The 22,217-nt window shown below is 44.6% G+C and overlaps 1 protein-coding gene across 1 annotated transcript in view; it reads right to left on the bottom strand.

Annotated features, from left to right (window-relative positions):
- Positions 1-4,094: 4,094 nt before the first annotated feature.
- trabd2b (TraB domain containing 2B) overlaps positions 4,095-22,217 on the bottom strand; it is a 62,045-nt gene continuing 43,922 nt past the window's right edge. The window contains exons 5-6 of the mRNA XM_042334926.1: positions 15,926-16,189; positions 4,095-5,949 (exon numbers count right to left, since the gene is read on the bottom strand). Coding sequence (XP_042190860.1) covers positions 5,760-5,949; positions 15,926-16,189 — 454 coding nt within the window. The 3' untranslated portion in view covers positions 4,095-5,759. The remainder of the gene's footprint in view (positions 5,950-15,925; positions 16,190-22,217) is intronic.

Raw genomic sequence — 22,217 nt, 5'->3', positions numbered from 1 at the left:
TATCGTACTTAGTAAACAGCACAGTTTTAGCTGGTTACTTGTAATTAGCTTGCTCTTTGCTCACTTTGGAGTTCATAATTTGTTGTTTTCTGTCAAGCCAGGCTTGTGTTATTAGCGCCTAGAGTGTGTGTGTGAATCTGCCTGTGTACAAATAGCAATTCCAATGAGTTCTCTATTGCCGGAACTGGAAAGTTAAGCACACTGATGGATTTCCACACATCCAGTCACTCAGCTGATTGCCATAAAAGGCTAATAGGGTGGTTGGTGCAGCCCAAAAGGTTCACGTTATGACAGAAAATAGGATGATCTGCTCAGATTTAGGCACAAACTTACTGCACATCTGATGTATACTATGCCTGACTTAGATTCACATAGAATTACATAGATTGAGGTGCCAGACTGGCTCAGTGGGTACTTTTTCCTCTAAATCAAGATGATTGTAAGTTAAAGCCCTACGCCAGGACTTTGAGCACACAGTCTAGGCTTACATTCCAAAGTAATGTTGGGGGAGTGCTGCTTCATTGAAGGTGTCACCTTTAGATGAGATGTTAAACCAGTGTTTCTCCAATGGTGTCCTGGCCAACAATCCCCCAATTCACTTTGTGGCTGCTTTGGGACATTGCTGTGTGGATTGTGAAGTGACAATGCAATAGAATGCCATAACAAATACAAGGATCATTATTATTAAGTGTTGGATCAGATAAAGAGCAGGTGAGGCTTTGGTTGCCAGTAATTGCTGCTACACGCCTCTAGGTGACAGTGCAAACATCTGAGTGGCCGAACAGCAAACTCAAAGATCACCAAGTCTCAGTATATTATAATGATTCATCAACTTTATATTAAGTTTTTTGCGATGTTGTGCGAAGTACAGAATGACTTGAAAAACAACGTGAGCAATATTTTTAAGGAGTTTATGAGTCACTTATACTGTTTCTGTGTTGAAGTCTATGACCCTATTTTGTCACTCATTTGTTGAACACAGCTGTATGCAATCACCTGCCGTGTTTCGCCTACAAAGCATACAGTGAATTCACTTTATATTATATCCTGCAAAGCGCTTTAAGACGTCTCGATAACGTGATAAGGTGCTATATCAAATGCAAGGATTATTTTGCATCAGTCAGTCACTCTAATCTCTTGCTTTGTGAGGAATTAATCCTTCAATAACGTAACATAACGTGAGTGGAGTCCTGTAGCTCAGTGGTTAGAGCACTCGCTTTGCAAGCGAGACACCTGAGTTCAATTCCAGGCAGCGCGAAACCTTGGGCAAGTTTCCTTTCTCCACACGACTGATAATAATCCCTCCAAAATAATAATAAATTGGTCATTTTCAATCCACAGCTGTTTGTGGGACGCTGCTGTGCGCAACTGGCTGCCGCGTTTCGCCCCAAATATACGGTTAATTCACTTTACAGCATATTCTGTGAAGCGCTTTGAGACCTCTAGAAGACCTAAGAAGCGCTATATCAAATGCAAGGATTATTATTATTATTATTAACATATTTTAACAAAAGATCCCACTAACAAAAGTTCATTTTTGAGTTCAATCAATTAAACTCATTAGTTTGTGTGGGGAAAAAACGTTTAATTTTAAAAACACATTAAAATTAAGGACAATATAGAATATAGATAGATTTCTGTTAGAAAATAACATCTCGGAATACAATATATAGTTTGGGACACGACATGTCAAGTGATGGTGAAATGGATGGACCTTGTCATTTTTTGGGGGGAACTAAGGCCAATTGTCTTCAACATCTCCCCGTTCCTTATTCCCCACCCACCCCACCACTGATATTACAAACTTCAGCACAGAGCTAGACTCAAACCTATGACCCTCCTGGTCTCCAGCTTGTGATGTGGGCAGTGCCTTTTTATTTGACCATTGGGGGGAGCCCTTCACAACCACTGTGGCCAGAGACTAACACCATAGAAATTTACAGCAGAGGAAAGCCATTCATCCCATCGTATCTTCTTCTAATAAGAATAATAATCATAATAATCCTTGCATCTGAAATACTGCCTTATCACAACTTTGAGATGTCTCAAAGTGCTTCACAGAATTTACTGTAATGTAAATTGACTCTATATTTTGTGGGTGAAACGCAGCAGCCAACTGTGCATATTAAATAAAAATTATTTATTTTTTTGAAGGGATTATTACCCCCAGAAAGCAATCCGCCAATTGACTAGGAAGTAGGTTCCTACTTACTGCGAGGTAAACAGAGACGTGTGTATGGAACAAGGAAACTTGCCTGAGGTTTCACCATGGGCGGGAATCGAACCTGGGTCCTCTCGCTTGCGAGGCAAACGCAATAACCACTACGCTACAGAATTCCATGAATCATACATAGGTCCCAGGATAATGGACAGCGAGGCTGATAGACTGTTAACTACCCTCCTGTTCCTCGGGAATGTAGGGATGCCTTGCAGAGGAGATTGGGCATTTGCCAGGCAGCTTATCACAGGGAGTGAGGAGAAAATCGCTTTAGTAAAACCATTTGTGTTAACACAATAGCCGAGATGAGACAATGTTGCCCAGACTGGTTGAGCCACAACTAAATAAGTACTGTTTGATCCAATCAGTTGCTATGAATTGACCTCAGTGCTCCTGAGATAAAAGATAATGATTCATAAATTAATGCGTATACATTGAAATATTACAATGAGCTTCACAAGTAATTGTTGTCAAGTGTACCGACTGTAATTGCAGCCAATTAGCACACAAGGTTCCAATATATAACCATGAAGTGATTGGTCAATTTTATCTGTTGGGATTGTTGGCCAGGACAACAGAAGGAATTCTCTTTTCTTTTCTATATTGTCAACAGGATTCTTAATGTCCACCAAACTAGACAGTGAGGCCATGGTTTTAACATCCCATATTGGAGAGGAGGGCAACTAAAATGATTGAGGGAATGGAGGGACTGGACTATGAGGAGCGACTAAGTAAATTGGGCATGTTCACAAATAGAAGATTGAAAGGCGGAAGGTAGAAAAGAGAAGATTGAAAGGTGACATGATTGCTGTCTTTATTAGGATTCTAAAGGGGCAAAACAACATAGATCATGACAGGCTGTTTCAACTTGTCCAGAATAGTAAAACCAGAGGACACGGCCTGCGATTGAATGGGGGTAAATTCAGAAGGAATCGATAATAACACTATTTCAGCGAGTGAACAGTGAACCTGTGGAACAGGCTTCCTGGGGAGATGGTTGAAGCAGGAAATGTTGATTCTTTCAAACACAGATTAGTTTTATTTTACTAAATAATATTATGGGATATAGTGCATAGTTCAGGACATATGTGCAATGTGACAACATGGAAGGAAGGTGGAAGGTGAATTAGATGGACCTTGGTCTTTTATCATCTAGAATTTCTTATCTGAATGATGGCATCTCTAATAGAGCACTCCCCCATCACTGCACTGGAGCATCAGCCTAGACTGTTTGCTCAGGATCCCAATATGGGATTCAGAACGTTCAAAAAGAGAAGGGAGTTTCTGTCCCGGTGCTCTGGCCGCCAGTCCTGATAAAATTGGTCATTGACTTCATGGCAGGGACATTTCTATGCCTAAACGGGCTGTCCTGATTGCCTATAAAATTGACACAGTTCCCTTTGCAGTGAACCCCATTAAGTGCATTAAGACGTCCTCTTGCTGTGAAAGGCGCCATCAACTTTTAAGCATTTTCATTATTGTCAAATGCAAGGTACAATAATAATATTAATGCAAATCTCGATTCCAGAGAATGATCTTAAGGAAAATATCAACCTAACCTCTGAAGCTCCACATGCTGGACACTAGCGATCCTATAAAACTCCGTAGCCATTTTAAATGTTTTGCATTTATTGGCAGACCCTATTTCGCAGCCTTGCTACAGTGCAGACTGACACACGCTGGAAGTGACCTGTAGCCCAGATAATTAATCTGCCAGTGACTTATGCACTGTTTACTAGCAGGCTATCAAGGAGTTTCATTACCTAACATGGGCAGCGAAAAGGATTCTGAAATCTTTTTCAGAAAAAAAAGAAAATTAGAATAGCAAGCTATAAATCATTGAAGTCACAGCACATTCCGCAAAGGGGGAGTTGGGGGGGTATTGACGATGTGGGGGGTGAGTGTCTCACTGAAAGATTTTCTGCGATTATAAGTAAATTATGAATTGTGATGGTGGCAGTGGATGTCAAAGGAGGCTGGTTATCAGATAGATTTGTTGTTCAAGAATGTTTATTTAAAAAAAGGAAAGTCTCAGAAAGAGAGACAAGGCGAGCGGGTTCCCGTGGAATGTGCAGGGTGTTTTTACAGCCGCAGATATAATCCACAGAACCACGCAGTGAGGAATGAATGCCCAAGAGTTTTACCCAAATTGTCTTTATTCAGTGTGAGTCTCGGCAGTGAGTGTGACAAAGCCACGTTTCCTTCCAATTGTCAACTGGGATTTGAAATCTCAGTGTAGTTATTCCATTGTGACAAAATACACAGTCACTCCACTTTACAATCTATTCTGTGAAGCGCTTTGAGACGGCTCAATGACATGATAAGGCACTGTATCAAATGCAAGGATTATTCTAAATATTAACATTTAAGATTGTGTAACACAAAGCTGATATTCCACATGATCTGTTGAAGCCTATTACAACAGGAACAGAAGGTCAGATACAGCCTGCGGAGGTAAGAAAGTAACATGTGTAATAAAAATTAATCAAAAACTACATTTACTGAGACAACACATGGAAATAGTGTGGGGTTGCTCTTGGTCAGATTAAGATGGGCTACAATCATGATTTGGGTGTGGGAGAACTCTCTGTTGGAAACTAGCATGTGTTGTTTTTTATGAAAGGATGGGATTGGTACTTGTAAAGAAACATGGCAGCCAATGTCTTGCAAACAGCCATGAAGTGAATGACCAATTTTATCTGGAGGACACTGGGATAAAATCCCGTCTCTTTTCGGATAGTGCCAAAGGCTCTTTAATGTCCACCTGAGCAATCAAATGAGACTTTAGACTATCGTCTCACCTGAAGGACGGCACCTCCCACAATGCACGGTCTCCCCCCAGCATTGCACTGATGTCAGGCTGGACTGTGAGCTCAAAGTCCTGGTGCAAGGCTTGAGCCCGCAAACTTCTTACCCAGAGGCGATGGTGCCACTTTGCCTGAGTCAGGAATCAAAGGAGCTTTCAGAACTAAAGCACAAATCAACCACAGCAAGCTACACCGAACAATTCAACCCAAGGCCATTTGTTGAGTTCTGTTTGGATTTTTGCTCAAGCGGTAACGAGAGGCAGTGCCTGACCTTTCCCGAGGGCAACGCCAGCTCCTTGGAATGGCCTGAGACGCTTCACTTCCAACACAGCCACACGTCAACACCCACAACGGTGTACACAACAACAGAAAAGTAACTTTAATGGGGGGAATAAATATACATTATTCATATGAACAAATATACTTTCAGACGTAAATTTACAATGCCCCATAGCACCATGGGAATAATTGATCCTTCTACAAATAGAAGATTTTAAGTCCACCATCCGGGGTTTTCCAAGCTTCACACTCTCAGCTTCATTCCCACAAAGGCTCACTCTGTCTTGTCCCACGACAAACAGGCTCCAGTACAACCTGGCTTCTGAGCCGAGACCGGGAGAGTTACCTGAAGCTCTTGACAGTGAATATCATCAATTCCTTGAGGTTTGTGTTTTAAAAAGATATTTTTTTTGCGGGGATGGGGAGGGAGGGAGGGGGGTAGATGTGCCGTGGGGTCAGGAGGCCAGCAGTAGAATCCGGATTAGGAAGGCCAGCCCATACAGGAGGGCAGTCGCTGGGGGGCTGGTGATGCCCGTGGCGGAGGGGATCACTGGCCAGTGTTCCTTGCGATGAGCAGGCTCCACGGTGGGTTCCACAGTGATGTAGCCATTGATGATGCGGATGTTGGATGGCAGGACTGTTGTGCTGAAACAAGAGAAACAAGAGTAACACATCTGCACACCAGCATCACAGAAGCAACTTGAGCTTCAGAGGGAGGGGGGCGGGGGTAGGGGTGGGGGGAAAGAGAACCTGTGTACAATTAGTGACCTTTCAAAACCCATTTGATTTCCAATCTCACAGCCTTAGTGCAAATGCCTGTTGAAACCGTGAACACAGCAGTATTTGGAAACGGAATTGGATAATACTGCAGTAACTTTGATGCTCTTAACCACAAAGAGTAGAAAAGGTGGTTTTATTTGCATGGTGAGCGCTCAGATCATTTTACGACCTTTTTTGCACCAAAGACTTTTGAGCGAAATGTATAGTCCAGGCTGACACTCCAGTGAAATGGGCTGAGCTGGGGGAATGCTGCAGTGCCAGAGGTGCCATCCTTCGGGTGAGATATTAAACAAGAACCCCATCTGCCTGTTCAGGTGGACATTAAAGATCCAGCAGAGTTTTTCAAAACGAGAAAGGAATTCCTTCAGGTGTCCAAACCAAGAAACTCTTCAGATAAAATGTATTGTTCAGTTCAGGGCTGTTTGTGTGCCACTGCTGTGCTTAAATTGGTTTGATTACAGCATACACAGTCACTACACTTACCAGTGATTACTGTAAAGACAAAATAATGAAGATTCCAGCTCCCAATCGATAACCTACTAGACGGTGCGTGCATGTAGACATCAGGAAAATATACTAATAATAATCCTTGCATTTGATCACGTCATCCAGATGTCTCAAAGCGCTTCACAGAGTATCCGGGAAAGTGATTTGACTGTGTATTTTGTGGGCGAAACGTGGATGACGATGAGGAAATACTGATTACTATGTCACCTTGGTTGGGCAAAATACAGGAAAAATGGTTGAGGTTGAGGTTTTTAAAATAATAAAGGGATTCAATAGGGTATCTACACAGAAACTATTCCCTGTGGTACGGGAATCTAGAACAAGAGGGGACATAATCGTAAAATTAGATTCAAGCTATTTAGGAATGAAATCAAGAGGCACTCTTTCACCCAAAGGGTAGTGGACATCTGGAACTGTCTCCCCCAAAAGGCTGCTGGATCCATTCACATCTTCAAGTCTGATGTGGACAGATATTGTTAGGTCAGGGTACTAAGGGATACGGGGCAAGGACGGGTAATTGGAGTTGAGGTACAGATTAACCATGAACTTATAAAATGGCAGAACAGGCTCAAGGGCCTCCTACTGTTTCTGTGTTTCTATGCTTCTAACTCTGGACAAGGTGTCAGAAAGGAGTTACTTCGGCCTGTGCCAATGCCTTCAAGGAGAGGGTGTAAAAATAAAACGGTGAGGAATAATTGCACGACATTCTGGTGATCTTTGAAACGCAATCATTGAATGATCAGAGACTGCAGTCTTTTCACGAGAATCTAGTCATTTCACATGAATCCAGTCACTTCACTCAAAATTGTGTTGCCCCTGCCTAACCCCTCTCCTCACCCCAAAGCCTCAACATGGCACACACACACATGCACACACACACACGCACAAGACAGCAGGTCCGAGAAAACAATGGAAAACATTGTGCCCCCACCTCCCCTTCCCTCTCCCGTATGGTACGAATCATTTTAACTGCTCAATATAACAACTATTTCATCTGCTGATACGAACAGGGAGAAGGATGAAGCAGACAAGCCTCTAATAAGAAACAGATTCCAAACTGAGAAAAAAAATTCTTAAGTGTTTACATCAGATTGATAGAATGTTTTGCTTTGCGCGTTAGATCTATGACAAAATGGTTCCAGTCCTGCTCACAACAGCCCCACACTCGAAGTGCCAACACGTATTTGAGGTACATGTGGTATTTCTGTCCACTTCGTGGTTCTGCAGCTCATTATTAAACTGCTTGGTTTGAAGGACTTGAAGGGGGCCCTGGACTGCGAGTGTTCAGGAAATGATACTCATTCAGTCTTGCTGCTGCACAAGAGTCTATTACTCCTGTGAATGACTAACATGAATGCAGCCATGCACAATATCGGGGCTGCTTTACACAACAGCTTCGTCTCAGCTGTTCCTTGCCTACTCCAATTATACTGGGCTTTCCGAGGGCTTTGAATTCCACTTAGACTTTGCCTGTGAGACCATCTCTTTTTTTTTGTGTGGATGAGGGGGGGTTAGAAATACTCCTAGGGTCCTGATATATGCTATTTCCTGAGCATCTCAGAACGCTTGGAATTTGGCAAATTCTTATTTTTAACCTCAAAGCCGATTTTCCATACGTTTCTTTTAAGAACTGCAGAAAGAAAGCAGCTTTGAAATCACGATTGAACTCACCAATTCTGAACATTCTGCATAAATAATCTGACCCCAGATTGGAGTTACTCCCTGGTCTTTCAGTGTCGATAGAACACATGACAAGGGGTACAGACTGACCACTCGTCTGACACTGACCAGTTACTTCATGGCTGCTTGTGGGACATCGCTGTCAGCAAGTTGGCTCCCACATTCAGGTACAAGTGTGCAGTCACTGCATTTTATAGTAAATTCTATGAAGGTACTTTGCGACATCCTCCAGATATGAAAAGCACTATATTGAATGCAAAGATTTTTATTGTATTATTATTATTATTGATGTTAACTACAGGTGCACAATCCATTTTCCACACAATTAATCTCGGAGTTTGAAGGAACACAAAGCCAAGTGCGGGAGAGAACATCATCAACAACAACAACTTGCATTTATATAGTGTCCTTCATGTGAGGCAGCATCTTGTGAGCACTTAAAGAATAAGAATAATAAGTTTGATGTAGCGCCTTATCACGCCATTGACTCATCTCAAACCGCTTCACGGAATATACTGTAGACTGGAGTGACTGTGTATCTTGTGGATGAAACATATCACCAACCTGACTATTGAAACTATTCCATTCCAGTACAGGAACTTTCTCAAACGGGCATCTAATTATAGCTTGAATGTATTTGCCTTCACTACCTTGCTTGACAGGTTATTACAAACATTCATCACTCTTTGAGCACCAAAGATGTTGCTCGATATCTGCCTCTGAATTTGCTTATTCACTTGTTCCCATTTTCTGCCCTCTGCTCCTCATTCCTGGACTACTTTGAAGTAGTAATCTGGGTTTACCTTATCTGTTCCATTAAATTTTTGTCCCCTTTGATGAAATCCTCCCCCTTAACTGGCTTTGTCGTTTAGATTGCAAAGCTTGAGTGTCTCTAAACTTTCCTTGTTCCTCATTCCTTGTAGTGTAGAGATCGTCTCGGTTGCTCTTCTCTGAAGTAAGGGAACATTTTCCCCCCCGTGGTGTGGGGTGGTGAGGGGAATGGGGGGGGGGGGGGGGGAGAGAGCGAAAGAGAGAGAACACAAAATTCTTTGTACAACATTCCTCATGTCAATAAATATAGTGACACTGATGGTGTGCGTTAACACTGCCAGGTGTTAGGCTTGATCATCAATCTCACTACGTTTAGCAACAAGAGGATTTTTTTTAAACAAGGTGTGACCTGGCTTGTAAAGCTCTGCATACCTTCACTAGGCTAGCACTCTACCATTACATCTATACATCCTAGCATTCTATTACCACTTTACAGTGCTTCACCACATCGTCTGGATATTGAAAGTGAACATACTTCCCTCTTAAGTCTGTCTACTTCAAACCACTTAATAATAGTAAAAAAAATAGCTCTTGCATTTGATACGTTCACCCCTGGAGGGCATCTCAAAGCGTTTCACTGTAAATTGTAGTGACTGTGTATTTAAAGCAAACGTGGCAGCCAATTTGCACGCAGCAATGTCCCACAAACAGCCATGAAGTAAATGACCAATTTTATCCAGGGAGGTTGTTGGCTACAACACTGTGACAATACAATTACTCTTTTCAAACTGTGCCCCAGGATCTTTAACGTCCACTTAACCAGGTAGAGAGGATCTCAATCTAATGTTTTGTCTGTGAGGATGGCACTCCCATGACTGCACTATAACATCAGCTGGGACCAAGTTCAAATTAACAACTTAAGGGTTGAATCTACAACCTTCTGACTCGGAGGCGAGAGTGCTACCAACTGAGCCAGGCGTCCATTCATTCTACACTTTTCTGTCACTTGTATCCTCCCAGGTTTAATGCTTTACATTTGTCAGTGTTAATCTAATTTGCCCCGATACCCTCGATGGTTTCGTGGGTAAGAGACGATGCCAGCATTGAAACAGATACTGATGGAAAGGTGTCAGTCTTTTTCTTTTGTCTCTGGCTGATCTCAGCTGGGGTGTTCTTTGGAGCTACATGGGCCTTGACCTTCCTACTTTAGGGAGAATAAAAGAAAATCTGTTGGAGTTTCCCCTCCTGATAGCTGTGCAGTGATCCCAAGCTGGGAGATGTCAGGCTGTGTGAGGATCTGCGAGAGCTACAGTGTTGTGTAGCCTGCCTGACACTTAAAACTGTTTATCCTGTTCGAGTCTCAACTGTCCTTCATACCCAACATCCGTGCCATGACCACTCCGTCTTCCCCCACCTCCGCAACATCGCTTGGCTCTGCCACTGTCTCTCAACGCAGGCCGCCGAAACCGTCATACATGCCTTCATTACATCCAGGCTCGACTACACAAACTCACTGCTTGTCGGCCTTCCCAACTCCTTCCTCCACAGGCTGCAGACCATCCAGAACTCTGCAGCCTGTATCCTCCTCTCCCGCACCAGGCTCCGTGATCCTATCACCCCCATCCTCGCCCAACTCCACCGGCTTCCCATCACAGAGGATACAGTTCAAGATCCTGGTCCTCACCTTCAAAGCTCTCCATAGTCTTGGTCACCCCCATCTCTGTGACCCCCTACCAACCTTCTGCTCCCTCCGCTCAGTGGGCTCTGCCCTACTTCACGTCCCCTGCCTGACGGGCAGGCCTTCAGCCACTCTGGCCCCATGCTCTGGAACTCCTTCCGGCAGTCCCTCTGCCTCGCCCTCCCTTGCCTCCTTCAAGACCTTCCTCTTCAACCGTACCTTTAATCCCCTGCTTCCCCCCCACCCTCCACCCTCCCCGATCCCAACCCCCAGCTTGGGTCCGAAACAATGCCTTGGGACATATTCCAGACATGAAAGGCGCTGTACAAATGTCATTTTGATTGTGTTTGTTTGTAATAATAATAATAATCCTTGCATTTGATATAGCGTTTTTCATGTCTTCTCGACGTCTCAAAGCGCTTCACAGAATATGCTGTAAAGTGAATTGACGGTATATTTTGTGGGTGAAACGCGGCAGTCAATTACACACAGCAGTGTCCCACAAACAGTCATGGATTGAAGTGACCAAATTATTATTTTTTTGAGGGATTATTATCAGGCGTGTGAAGTAAGGAAACTTGCCTAAGGTTTCACCCTGCCGGAAATCGAACCCAGGTCTCTCACTTGCAAGGCAAGTGTGCTCTAACCATTGAGCTACAGGACTCCACAGGTGAGTAACACACCATGCCAGATGGTGCTGGAGGGTGATTAGAAATGAAAGGAGCGGCAATAAAATTGAGAAGAGGATAACAATTATTAGTCACTCTAAGCTGATCAATGTGTTCAGAAATATGTGGTCAGGTCACTGGTGCCATAATTTGCACATCCAATAGATAAATCACTACCCTTCCTGCCCTCCACCCCTGCCTTATCCCAACCATCCCACACCAACCCACTCGGGTCCAAATTCCTGACTGTCCAGCGCTTTGGGATGTCCTCCCGATGTGAAAAGCGCTATACAAATGTAATTTTGTATTGTATTGTATAAAGGTAAACTCTTTATTTTCAGGTAACACTTTTAGCCTGGCACTTAATAATGTTCCTACCATACGTCTAGAATTTGGTCTAGAATTTGATCTCTGACCCTGCGTGACATCCATCGTTGCCCAGAGACTGGCAAACAAGGCCTGACAGAAAGCTTTTATTCTGACAGAGCAGCAAAAGGCATGGTGTGTTGTGTTAGCTGGAGCAAGAGATCAGGTTTTTGTCTGCCATTGAAAACGGTCATTTCCTCAGCTACATACCAATCCATCAGGAATGTTGTTGTCAACGATCACATCAAAATCTGCCCCCACCTGACACACAATAAGACCTCACCTCCCAGGCCAGCCGTACTCCCCGAGGGTCAACAGAACCATCGGTCGGGTTGCTAAGCTGAAAGCCGACACCGTCATAACATTTCCATTGTGTATGGTCAGGCCTAGCTCACAGGATCTGACCGCATAAATAAGCAGGTCTGGCTTTCAGAGGTGACTAAGGCTGGCCACCTTGCTGACCCTTCTTGCTCCAGGGGCCAAATGCTGGAGTTTAAAGCTGGATCTCACTCAGGCACCAGAAAGCTCACCTTGGGCTGGAAGAGATATAAATCTGTCCTTGTGGTTTATTATTGCGTGCAGAAATTAGCTCACTGCTGAGGAAGAGAACTTTCCATTGGTGGTGAAAGAGAAAGATGTTCTGCAGGGTTTGTTATTAGGGCACAGCCTACATACACAACCCTGACTTCATGTTCTCATGGGAGATAAAGTCACCCACAAAATACACAGTCAATTCACTTCACAGTATATTCAGTGCCTTATCACAACTTTTGAGACGTCTCAAAGCACTTCACAGTATATTCTGTGAAGCGCTTTGAGACGTTTAAAGTTGTGATAAGGCACTGAATCAAATGTCATATAGGTTTCTTTCAGTAAAATAACCTTTCAAATATTATTAATTTACAGAGCAAACATTTCCCAATAAATTACCCCTATTTTTCAGCACCTTTAGATACATGAGCTCTTTATTGGAGATTAAAATCCTCAATGACGCACTTGACCAGAAAGGATAATCTATTGGGATATGTTGGGAACAGTTGCATTTTAGGGTTGTATGATTGAGTTACAACAATAACTTGTATTTACAAAGCCGGGTAGCATCCCGGAGCGCTTGACAGTGGCTGAGTCTGACACCGAGCCAGGAGGAGAGGAACGTGTCCAAAAGCATGATCAAAAAGGAAGGTCTTTAGGCAGGATTTGATGGTGGGAAGGGATTGAGGGAGAGAGTTTCAGAGTTTTGAGGCGTAGTGGCTGAAGGCACGGCTATCAATGGTGGGGTGGAGGGGATGAGGGACAAATAGGAGACCGGAGCCGGTCAAGCGGAGGCAGTGAGTGGTGGAGTGGGGGGTAAGCAGGTCGGGGAGGTGGGGAGGTGCGAGGGCATGATGGGATTTGAAAACGAGTGAGAGGATCTTGAAATTGATCTGTTCAGTAATTGTGTGGGTTGATCTTGAATTATAAGCTTGAGAAATAGTTAAGTTTATATGCATTCAAAACAGGCACTGCACTTTCAGTAAATCCGGTGGAGCACTTTGAGATGACATATGAAAGGCGTTATATCAGATGCAAAGATTATGAATATTATTATTACTGCTCTTAAATTGTCTCCTGGTGTGGGTTAAAGTTTACTATCTGCACGGCAGATAGTGCAAAGGGAGTAGATTTTTACAGCAGGCACATGGTATCTTGCAATGTCCCCACAAACAGCCATGAAGTGAACGACACTGTTGTGCTCAAATTGGCTGCCGCTTTTGCCTACACATGAAGTCACTACACTTCACAGTAGAATACTGCGAGGCACTTTGAAATGTCTCGATCAGTTGATAAGGTGATATATTAAAATGCACGGAATGTTATAATTCTGTGCACTCTTACATTTTAAGGTAAAACAGTCTCCAGGCTAAGATTAGGTGGAAACGGCCTTTCAATACACATGGGGTTAAATCATGGCTGCATTACTTAAAATGCTCAGTAAAAAATCAAGAACCGCCAGGAATGATTGACTGCCTTATCAGCCTTGACGCTGTACTGTAAGTGTGGCCCGCTGATAAGCTGGGTCAGTGAGTGTGAACACATCAGCAGCACCTTAAATAATACAGCTCCTCAGGGAAAAGTCTCAACAGCCACACTCTGGTCTCATCCACGCACAGCCTCTGAACTGCGGCAGACGATTGATAAAGATGATAACGGACTTGTAGTCTCTCACATGTTCAAGAACTCTGTCTAACCCTTTTACTGCTTAATGTCTTTTCTGTGCGATAGCAGGTTTCAGATAAGGTAGGCTTGACAGGGTAATATTAATAGATCTGCACTCAATAGAATTGTTGCTGGCAAATCATTGACAGTACAAAGACACCCACCCCTAGCCCATTCCTTATGCGTTCTTTATTAACTGTCCAACAACTTTGTGCAGTGATTCGATTCAGTCAAACTATTCAAAATGTACCTAAAATCCTATCAGTTAAATCACAGAATCATAGAATCGTACAGCACAAAAAGAGGCCATTCGGCCCATCGGGTCTGTGCCGGCTCTTTGAGAAGAGCAATGTAATGTCAATCCCACTCCCCAGCCCTTTCCCCATAACCCTGCAAACCCGTCCTCCTCAAATACCCGTCCACCGTGTTTTTAAAAGTAGTTATTGAATCGGCCTCGACCGCCCTTTCAGGCAATGTATTCCAGATTCGAACAACTCGCTGCGTGAAAAAATTTCTTCTCACCTCCCCTCGGCTTCTTTTAGAGACTATTTTGAATCTGTGACCTCGAGTCACCGACACACCCACCAGTGGGAACAGTTTTTCCCTTTCTAACCTATCAAATCCCCTCATGATTTTGAAGACCTCTATTAGGTCTCCTCGTAACCTTCTCTGCTCCAATGAGAATAATCCCGGCCTCTCCAGCCTTTCCTCATCATCAAGGTCCCTCATTCCTGGTACCATCCTCATAAATCTCCTCTGCACCCTTTCCAATGCCTTAACATCCTTCCTATAGTGCGGTGCCCAGAACTGGGCACAGTATTCCAACTGAGGCCTAAGCAGTGTTTTATATCAGTTAATCATAACCTCCTGACTCTTGTACTCTATGCCCCTATTTATAAAGCCCAGTGTCCCATATGCCCTTTTTACAGCTTTATCTTCCTGTCCTGCCACCTTCAAGGATTCATTTACGTGAACCCCCAGGTCTCTCTGTTCCTTCACCCCCTTAAGATTGTATTACCGCCTATATTGCCTCCCCTCATTCTTTCTACCAAATTGCATTACCTCGCACTTCTCCACATTGAAACTCATCTGCCATGTGTCGCCCATTTTACCATTCTGTCTATGTCTTCCTGCAGTCGGCTCCTATCCTTCTCACTGTTTACCACCCTACCCACAAACTTGGAAATGGTACTTGCTATACCCCAAGTCCAGATCATTTTTGTATATTAAGGAGAGCAGTGTTCCTAATACCGATCTCTGGGGGACACCACTGTACACTTCTCTCCAGTCAGAAAAGCAGCCGTTCACCACAACTCTCTGCTCTCTGTCTCCCGGCCCGTTCTGGATCTGCTGCCCTGTCCCTTTTATACCATGGGCTTCTATCTTTCTTACAAGTCTTTCATGTGGCACTTTGTCAAATGTCTTTTGAAAGTCCATTTAAACTACATCAACTTTTATCCACCCTCTCCAAAAATTCTATTAGATTTGTTAGACAAGATTTGCCTTTAACAAATCCATGTTGGCTGTCCCTAATTAACCCATATTCTTCTAAGTGAAGATTTATTCTGTTCCATTTATAAAGACAATTCAAACCAAAGGTATTATTTTATATATATATAATAATCCTTACATTTGATATAGTGTCTTTCACATCGTAAGGCTACGCCAAAGCATTTCACAATATATACTGCGTGTTTTTGTCGGCCAACACAGCAGCCAACTTATACATAGCTGGGTCCCGCAAGTAGCGATGTAGTGAATGACCAGCTTTTATCTGGGGAATATCACTGGCCAGGACATCGGAGAAACCCACTTCTTTCCGAACATCCCAACGGAATCGTAATGTGAAAGGGGCCGATTATCAATACATCAATGTCAAGATTCCCTCCCCCACCCCACCCACCCCAGATCCCAGCAGGGGCTGTGCCTGGGAACCTTTAATGTGACCTGAGGAGCGGGAGACAGACACACTCACCTCTCTTCGATGCGGACCCACAGGTCACTGAACTGCCGTCTCCGCTTGGGAAGTTTCTTGTGCCTCTTTTTCTGCCGCCCAAACTCTTCCAGCTGGCTGAGGCTGTCGGGCATCAGGAGGTGCGGGGAGATGAGGTCCTCATCTGAGTCGGCCGTGGAGGAAGACCGTGAGGGCAGAAACATGGCATCCACCGTTACCGAACCCGCTGAGGTCAACCATGGAGACGAGCTGCCTGAAGCCGAGCCACTTTTCTGTGTCCTTGTCCTGCGGACAATCAGAACTCGTGTTACTGAGTGTAGGGATGTGCGCCCCACAAGGGGCTGGGCGGGAGGAGGAGGGTGTTAATATCACCAACGTTTCCCCTCAACAACAACAAATGACATTTACACAGCGCCTTTCACGTCAGGAGGACATCCCATGGCCCTGGACTGTTAGGGATCTGTATCGAAGCTGGTGGTTGGCATCAAGAGGGGTGAAGGATGGGGAGGGTAGAGGTAGTCGGGTGACCAAAGGCACGGTCAAAGAGGAGGGTCTTGAAGGAGGCAAGACAGTGAGAGCAGAGAGGTTGAAGGCCCTCCCGCCAATGGTGGGGTGAGCAAGGTGGGGGACGTGAAGCAGGCCAGAGCCCGCTGAGTGGAGGGAGCCAGAGAATGGTAGAGGTTAGGAGGTGGCAGAGGTCAGGGGGAGCAAGACCATGGAGGCTCTGAAGATGAGGACCAGGATCTTGAACTGTATCCTCTGTGATGGGAAGCTAGTGGAGTCGGGCGAGGATGGGGATGATAGGATCGCGGAGCCTGGTGTGGGAGAGGACACGGACTGCAGAGTTTTGGATGATCTGCAGCCTGTGGAGGGAGGAGTTGGAGAGGCCAACAAGCAGGAAGTTTGCATAGTTGAGCCTCGATGTTATGAAGGCGTATATGAGGGTTTCGGCGGCCTGGATGATCCCTCTCTCCCCCAATACATTTATTATGATTATTACCATTCAAAGAAAATGATTGTAAATAACCACGCACTGAGCAATTATAAAAATTCCATAAAATCAGATCGACGGGGCACAAAATGGCATAAAAAATTCTTTTGTTCTAATTTTGACATTTAAAGGAAAATTACACAAAAGTGTCCCTCCTACATATTTATTTTTGCAGGCAGATTACTGAAATTCTTCATTCAACCCAGGAAAATGATAAATCACCTTGAAGCAGCCGAGCACGGGGGGAAAGAAAGAGAGACGAGATTTATGTGGTTCCAAATAATCTGGATTCTGGCTGGGATCCAAACATTATTTACACAGGCGAGCGAGATCACTGCTGAAAGTCTCTGAAAGACACTTAAGAACGTCCTTGGGCTGGCTTTGGAGACAGCAATGCTAGGCTGCTGTGACTGTAAATCAATACACGACTGACCTTCAGCAAAAGATCTAAACTTGCAACGCTGGCCTTCCATCCAAGTGGATTGAAAATGTGCACGTAACCCCATCCCCACCATCACTTCCCACACGCACGCTCCATTGCCTTCAGCAAACTTTGTAAGATGGCTTGAGGCTTAATAATGGCATTATTAATAATAATAATAACATAACATGTAGGAGCAGGAGTAGGCCATTCGGCCCTTCGAGCCTGCCCCGCCATTCAATAATGCCTGATCTTCTAATCTAACTCCAACTAATAACCTGATTCTGCCTTATCCCCATATCCCTTAATCCCTTTTGCACTAAGAAATCTATCTATCTCAGTCTTGAATATGTTCAAGGACTGAGCGTCAACAGCCCTTTGGGGTAGCGAGTTCCATACATTCACAACCCTTTGAGTGAAGAAGTTCTTCTTCAATTCAGTGTGAAAGGGCTGCCTCTGATTTTAAGGTTGTGACCCCTGGGTATAATTTCTCCAACCGGGGAAACAATCTCTCACTATCTACTCTATCATTGCCCTTTGATGATCTTATAGATTTCTATAAGATCCCCTCTAATTCTTCTATATTCTGGAGAATATAGGCCAAAATTGGTCAGCCTATCCTTGTAACTCAACCCTTCATCCCGGGTACTAACCGAGTAAATCTACGCTGCACCCCCTCCGAGGCAAGTACATCCTTCCTTAAATAAGGAGACCAAAACTGCACACAGTATTCCAGGTGTGGTCTCACCAGGGCCCTGTACAGTTGCAGCAAGACTTTCCTACTCTTATACTCTAATCCTTTCATAATGAATGCTAACATACCGTTCGCCTTCCTAATTGCTGCTGCACCTGCAGACTAACTTTCTGTGATTGGTGTACAAGGACACCCGAGTCCCTCTGGACGCTAACACATTCCAGTCTCTCCCCTTCTAAAAAATAACCCGCTCTCCTGATTTTGATACCGAGGTGGATGACTTTGCACTTCCCTACATTATACTTCATCTGCCACCTACCTGCCCAATCACCTAACTTATCTATGCTTCACTGCATTTTTTAATGGCTTCCTCTGTGTTGACACTTCCTCCTAGTTTTGTGTCATCTGCGAATTTAGATATATTAGCTTCAATTAGATCGTTGATGTAGATGGTAAATAGCTGAGGCCCAAGGACTGATCCTTGAGGCACTCCACTAGTCACATCTGAAAAGGACCCGTTTGTTTATCCCTACTCTTCTGTTTCCTACCATTCCCCAATCCTTGCATTTGATACAGCTCCTTATCACGTCTTCAAGACGTCTCAAAGCGCTTCACAGGGTAAGCTGTAAAGTGAATTGATTATGTATTTTATGGGCGCAACATAAGTATGATCTTCATAGAATCTCCACAACATTTGATTCAACGTAGGTTCTACAGTGCAATCTGAAGCCCTTTTTTTTCCCTGGGGTAATCCCTTCAAAAAAATTTGGTCACTCTACACAACTGTTTGTGGGGACGCTGCTGTGAACAATTGGTTGCCATACGTTTCGCCCACAAAATATACAGTCAATTCACTTTACAGTATATTCTGTGAAGCGCTTTGAGACGTCTCGAAGACATGGTAAGGCGCTATATCAAATGCAAGGATTATTATTATCATTATATTTTAAATCTGAACTGCGTTGTATGTATGTACAGGTTGTGGGTAAAGCTTATCTTTGGGAAGCCTGGTGCACTGTGAATCATGGACTGAAGATAATGGGTTTCTTTGGGAAGATAATAGTACCCTAAAACGCAATCAATCCAACTAGTGCTTCCTTGGGGTGCTTGTGTGTGGGGAGGGCAGGAGATTGGCGGGATGGCGGGGGAGGAGGTAATCTTTATGATCCTAAACCAGATCATTTAGGGAAAGAGAAAGAAGAGTCAATAAAAGGAAGTGCCCTTATCTCTCACCCAGTCAAGTGCATCTCTTGGCTATTATTAGAGCCAGCAGAGGCATAGTCAGGCTCGATTGCCCTTGGACTTTCACAGAAAATCTCTCTTCTGATCGTGGAGATAGAGCCTGGCTCATTTAGAACACAAGTGGTTCAGCGTCTCTGAAACTCCCTCAGTCCTCTCTGCACGTATTCTCTCACTCGACGGGACACTTTTTATTTGCAACAGGAAATACCATAAGATTTTAATGTTTCAAAACATGGTAACCTAAATCAACTCTATTCTCCAATGTGGTCCCAAGTGGGAACGTTTCTAGAGAGAATATTGGCCAAAGCATTAGGTTTAGCCCCTGATCACTGTTAACTAGTTGAGAAGAGACTGCGCGGACAGTTCAATATGGGGTCTTATGGATGTGCCGTGCCGTCAGTAGTGACCTCTGCTTCGAATTCTTGGTTCAATGCCTCAGCTGCCCTTCAGGGGAGATGTTAGACTGAGGTCACATCTGTGCCATTGCCTGGACTTTAAAGATCGTGTGGTACTATTGGAAAAGAGAAAAGTGATTCTCCCAGTGTCGTGGCTGGCAGAGAAACAACAACAACAAGATAAGATTTCATTTAGACAGTGCCTTTCACGTCGGGAGGACGTCCCAAGGTGCTGGACAGTTGGGACCCAAGCAGTGGGGAAATGGTCAGGGTGAGGGGAGGGAAGGGAGGGAGCGAGGAGGGGGTAGAGAGTCGAGAGGGGAGCTGAAGGCACGGTCAAAGAGAAAGGTCTTGACCGGCCTTGAAGGAGGAAAGGGAGGAAGCGGCGAAGGCACTGGGGGATGGAGTTCCAGAGCCTCGGGGCTGAGAGGCTGAAGGCCCGGCCACTGATCGTAGGGCGGTTGGGGCGGGGGATGTGGAGCAGACCGGAGCCAGAGGAACAGAGGGTACGGGCAGGTAGGTAGGGGGATAGTAGGTCGGAGAGATAGTAGGGAGCGAGGCCGTGAATGGCCTTGTAGGTGAGGATGAGGATCTTGAATTCGATCCTCTGGGGGGTGGGGAGCCAGTGGAGGCGAGCGAGGGTGGGAGTGATGTGGTCCCGAAGCCTGGTGCGGGACAGTACACGAGCTGCAGAGTTCTGAATGACCTGCAGCTTGTGGAGGGAGGGCCGGGAAGGCCGACGAGGAGAGCGTTCCCATAGTCCAGCCTTGAGGTGATAAAGGCGTGGACCAGAGTTTCAGCCGCCTGAGGGGTGAGGTAGTGCCGTAGTCTGGCCATGTTCCGGAGGTGATGGAAGGCGGTGCCAGTTGTGGTGCGGATGTGAGGGAGAAAGGACAGCTCAGGGTCGAACAGAACCCCGAGCTTCCTGATGGCTCAGTTTTACGCACGTTGAGCTGAAAAAAGTTGTCTCTCGTCCAGGACTCGATGTCAGACAGGCAGGCTGTCAGGACATCGGTGGTCGTGGAGTTGAGGGTAGAGGAGGAAAGGTAGAGTTGGGTGTTGATGTAGCGATTTATCCTGTAACGGGCATCGAGTTGGGAAACAAAAGTAGTTGTTCAATTCATGTCGGTGTGCAAACTTTGTTGCCGCAAACATACAATCACTGCACTTTACAACAAATCCTGTGAAGCACTTTGAGACATTTAGACAACGTAATAATAATAATTCTTACATTTGATATAGCACCTTATCATGTCTTTAAGGCAACTGGGTTCCTACTTACTGCTATGTAAACTGAGGGGTGTGGAGTAAGGGAACTAGCCTAACATTTCGCCCTGCCCGGGAATCGATCTCAGGTCCTCTCACTTGCGAGGCAAATGCTCTAACCGCTATGCAACAGAACTCCGTTACAGGATAAATCGCTACATCAAACGCAAGCATTATTATTGAAAGCTCAATTTTATTGCCTTAAAATTTAAGACTGCGCAGAATTGTGGAATATTCTTAAATTCAATCTTAAATTCAGAAGCCAATTTTCCACAGTTAAAAATAATACCTCTCATAATTCCTTTATAGAGAATGCAGAATTTAGGATTGGCAGGTTTTTTTCAGACAATTCTTAAAACCCAGTCTCAATTTGAAAGCAGTTTTCTGCCAGCTCTTAAAAGCCACTTAGTTCTTCATGGGACACTTATGAATGTGCGGAGGGAACATTCCACCTCGTTCAGCTTGTGCCCATAATTCTTTTTATAAAAAAAGGGGCAGATTTTCTGAACTGGATCCAATGCGAATTCTATTGAACAAAATCCAATGCAGTTCAAGTGAAGAGTCGTGTAGGAGATTCTGCGTACATTTCTGGGATTTACACCCTAGAGCTGAGTAATAAAATTACTGGGCTGAATTCCACAACAAACAACAAGGGACACAGCTCACAGTTGCTAAAGTGGAGCAGAACTCACTTCCAAAGTGCTCGTAAACTAAACATTGGTTCATGAAATACATCTAAAGTACCAAATTTTGGGAGGTTACCAAGCATAACAAAGGCGTCATCACCCGCCCCCACCCCCACCCCTGCCAGATAGCTCAAAGCTTCAATGTGTTTAAGAATTTGTCCCAACTCCCCCTACAGTCCGTTGTGGAGTAATCTGAGAATAATTACCACCAAGACAAAGCCAGGTCAATGTTAGCCATTGTGTCTCTCTGACGGGGCAAACCCATTTGTGACATTTTGGCAGCAACGCAGGACTTGTCCAGCTCGGGACGTCCCATCAGTTTGGGCTTTGTTTGCCCGGCCCAGGACATGCGTACAGCCCTGCCTGACATTGACTGTCAGGCCCCACGGAGACACCATTTAGCTGGTGCTCAGAAGGGGGTCTGCTGAGCCAGAAACAACTGAGTGCCTATTTGAGGGGAGGGAGAGGGTGATTACATTCAGATATTGATGTTACCACTTCTGTTGTTGGCGTGCATTCAGCCCATATGTGTTAATGGGTCGGACTCACATCTAGCAACCTCAGAGCACTGTACACATGCTTCTAGCTGAACTGCATGGAAACTCAACATTACATCCG

The sequence above is a fragment of the Callorhinchus milii genome, unplaced genomic scaffold, assembly GCF_018977255.1.
Source record: "Callorhinchus milii isolate IMCB2004 unplaced genomic scaffold, IMCB_Cmil_1.0 Scaffold5, whole genome shotgun sequence".
Classification (NCBI taxonomy): Eukaryota; Metazoa; Chordata; class Chondrichthyes; order Chimaeriformes; family Callorhinchidae; genus Callorhinchus; species Callorhinchus milii.
Note: the sequence above shows the minus strand (reverse complement) of the source record. Positions and strands in the feature narration are given on the sequence as shown.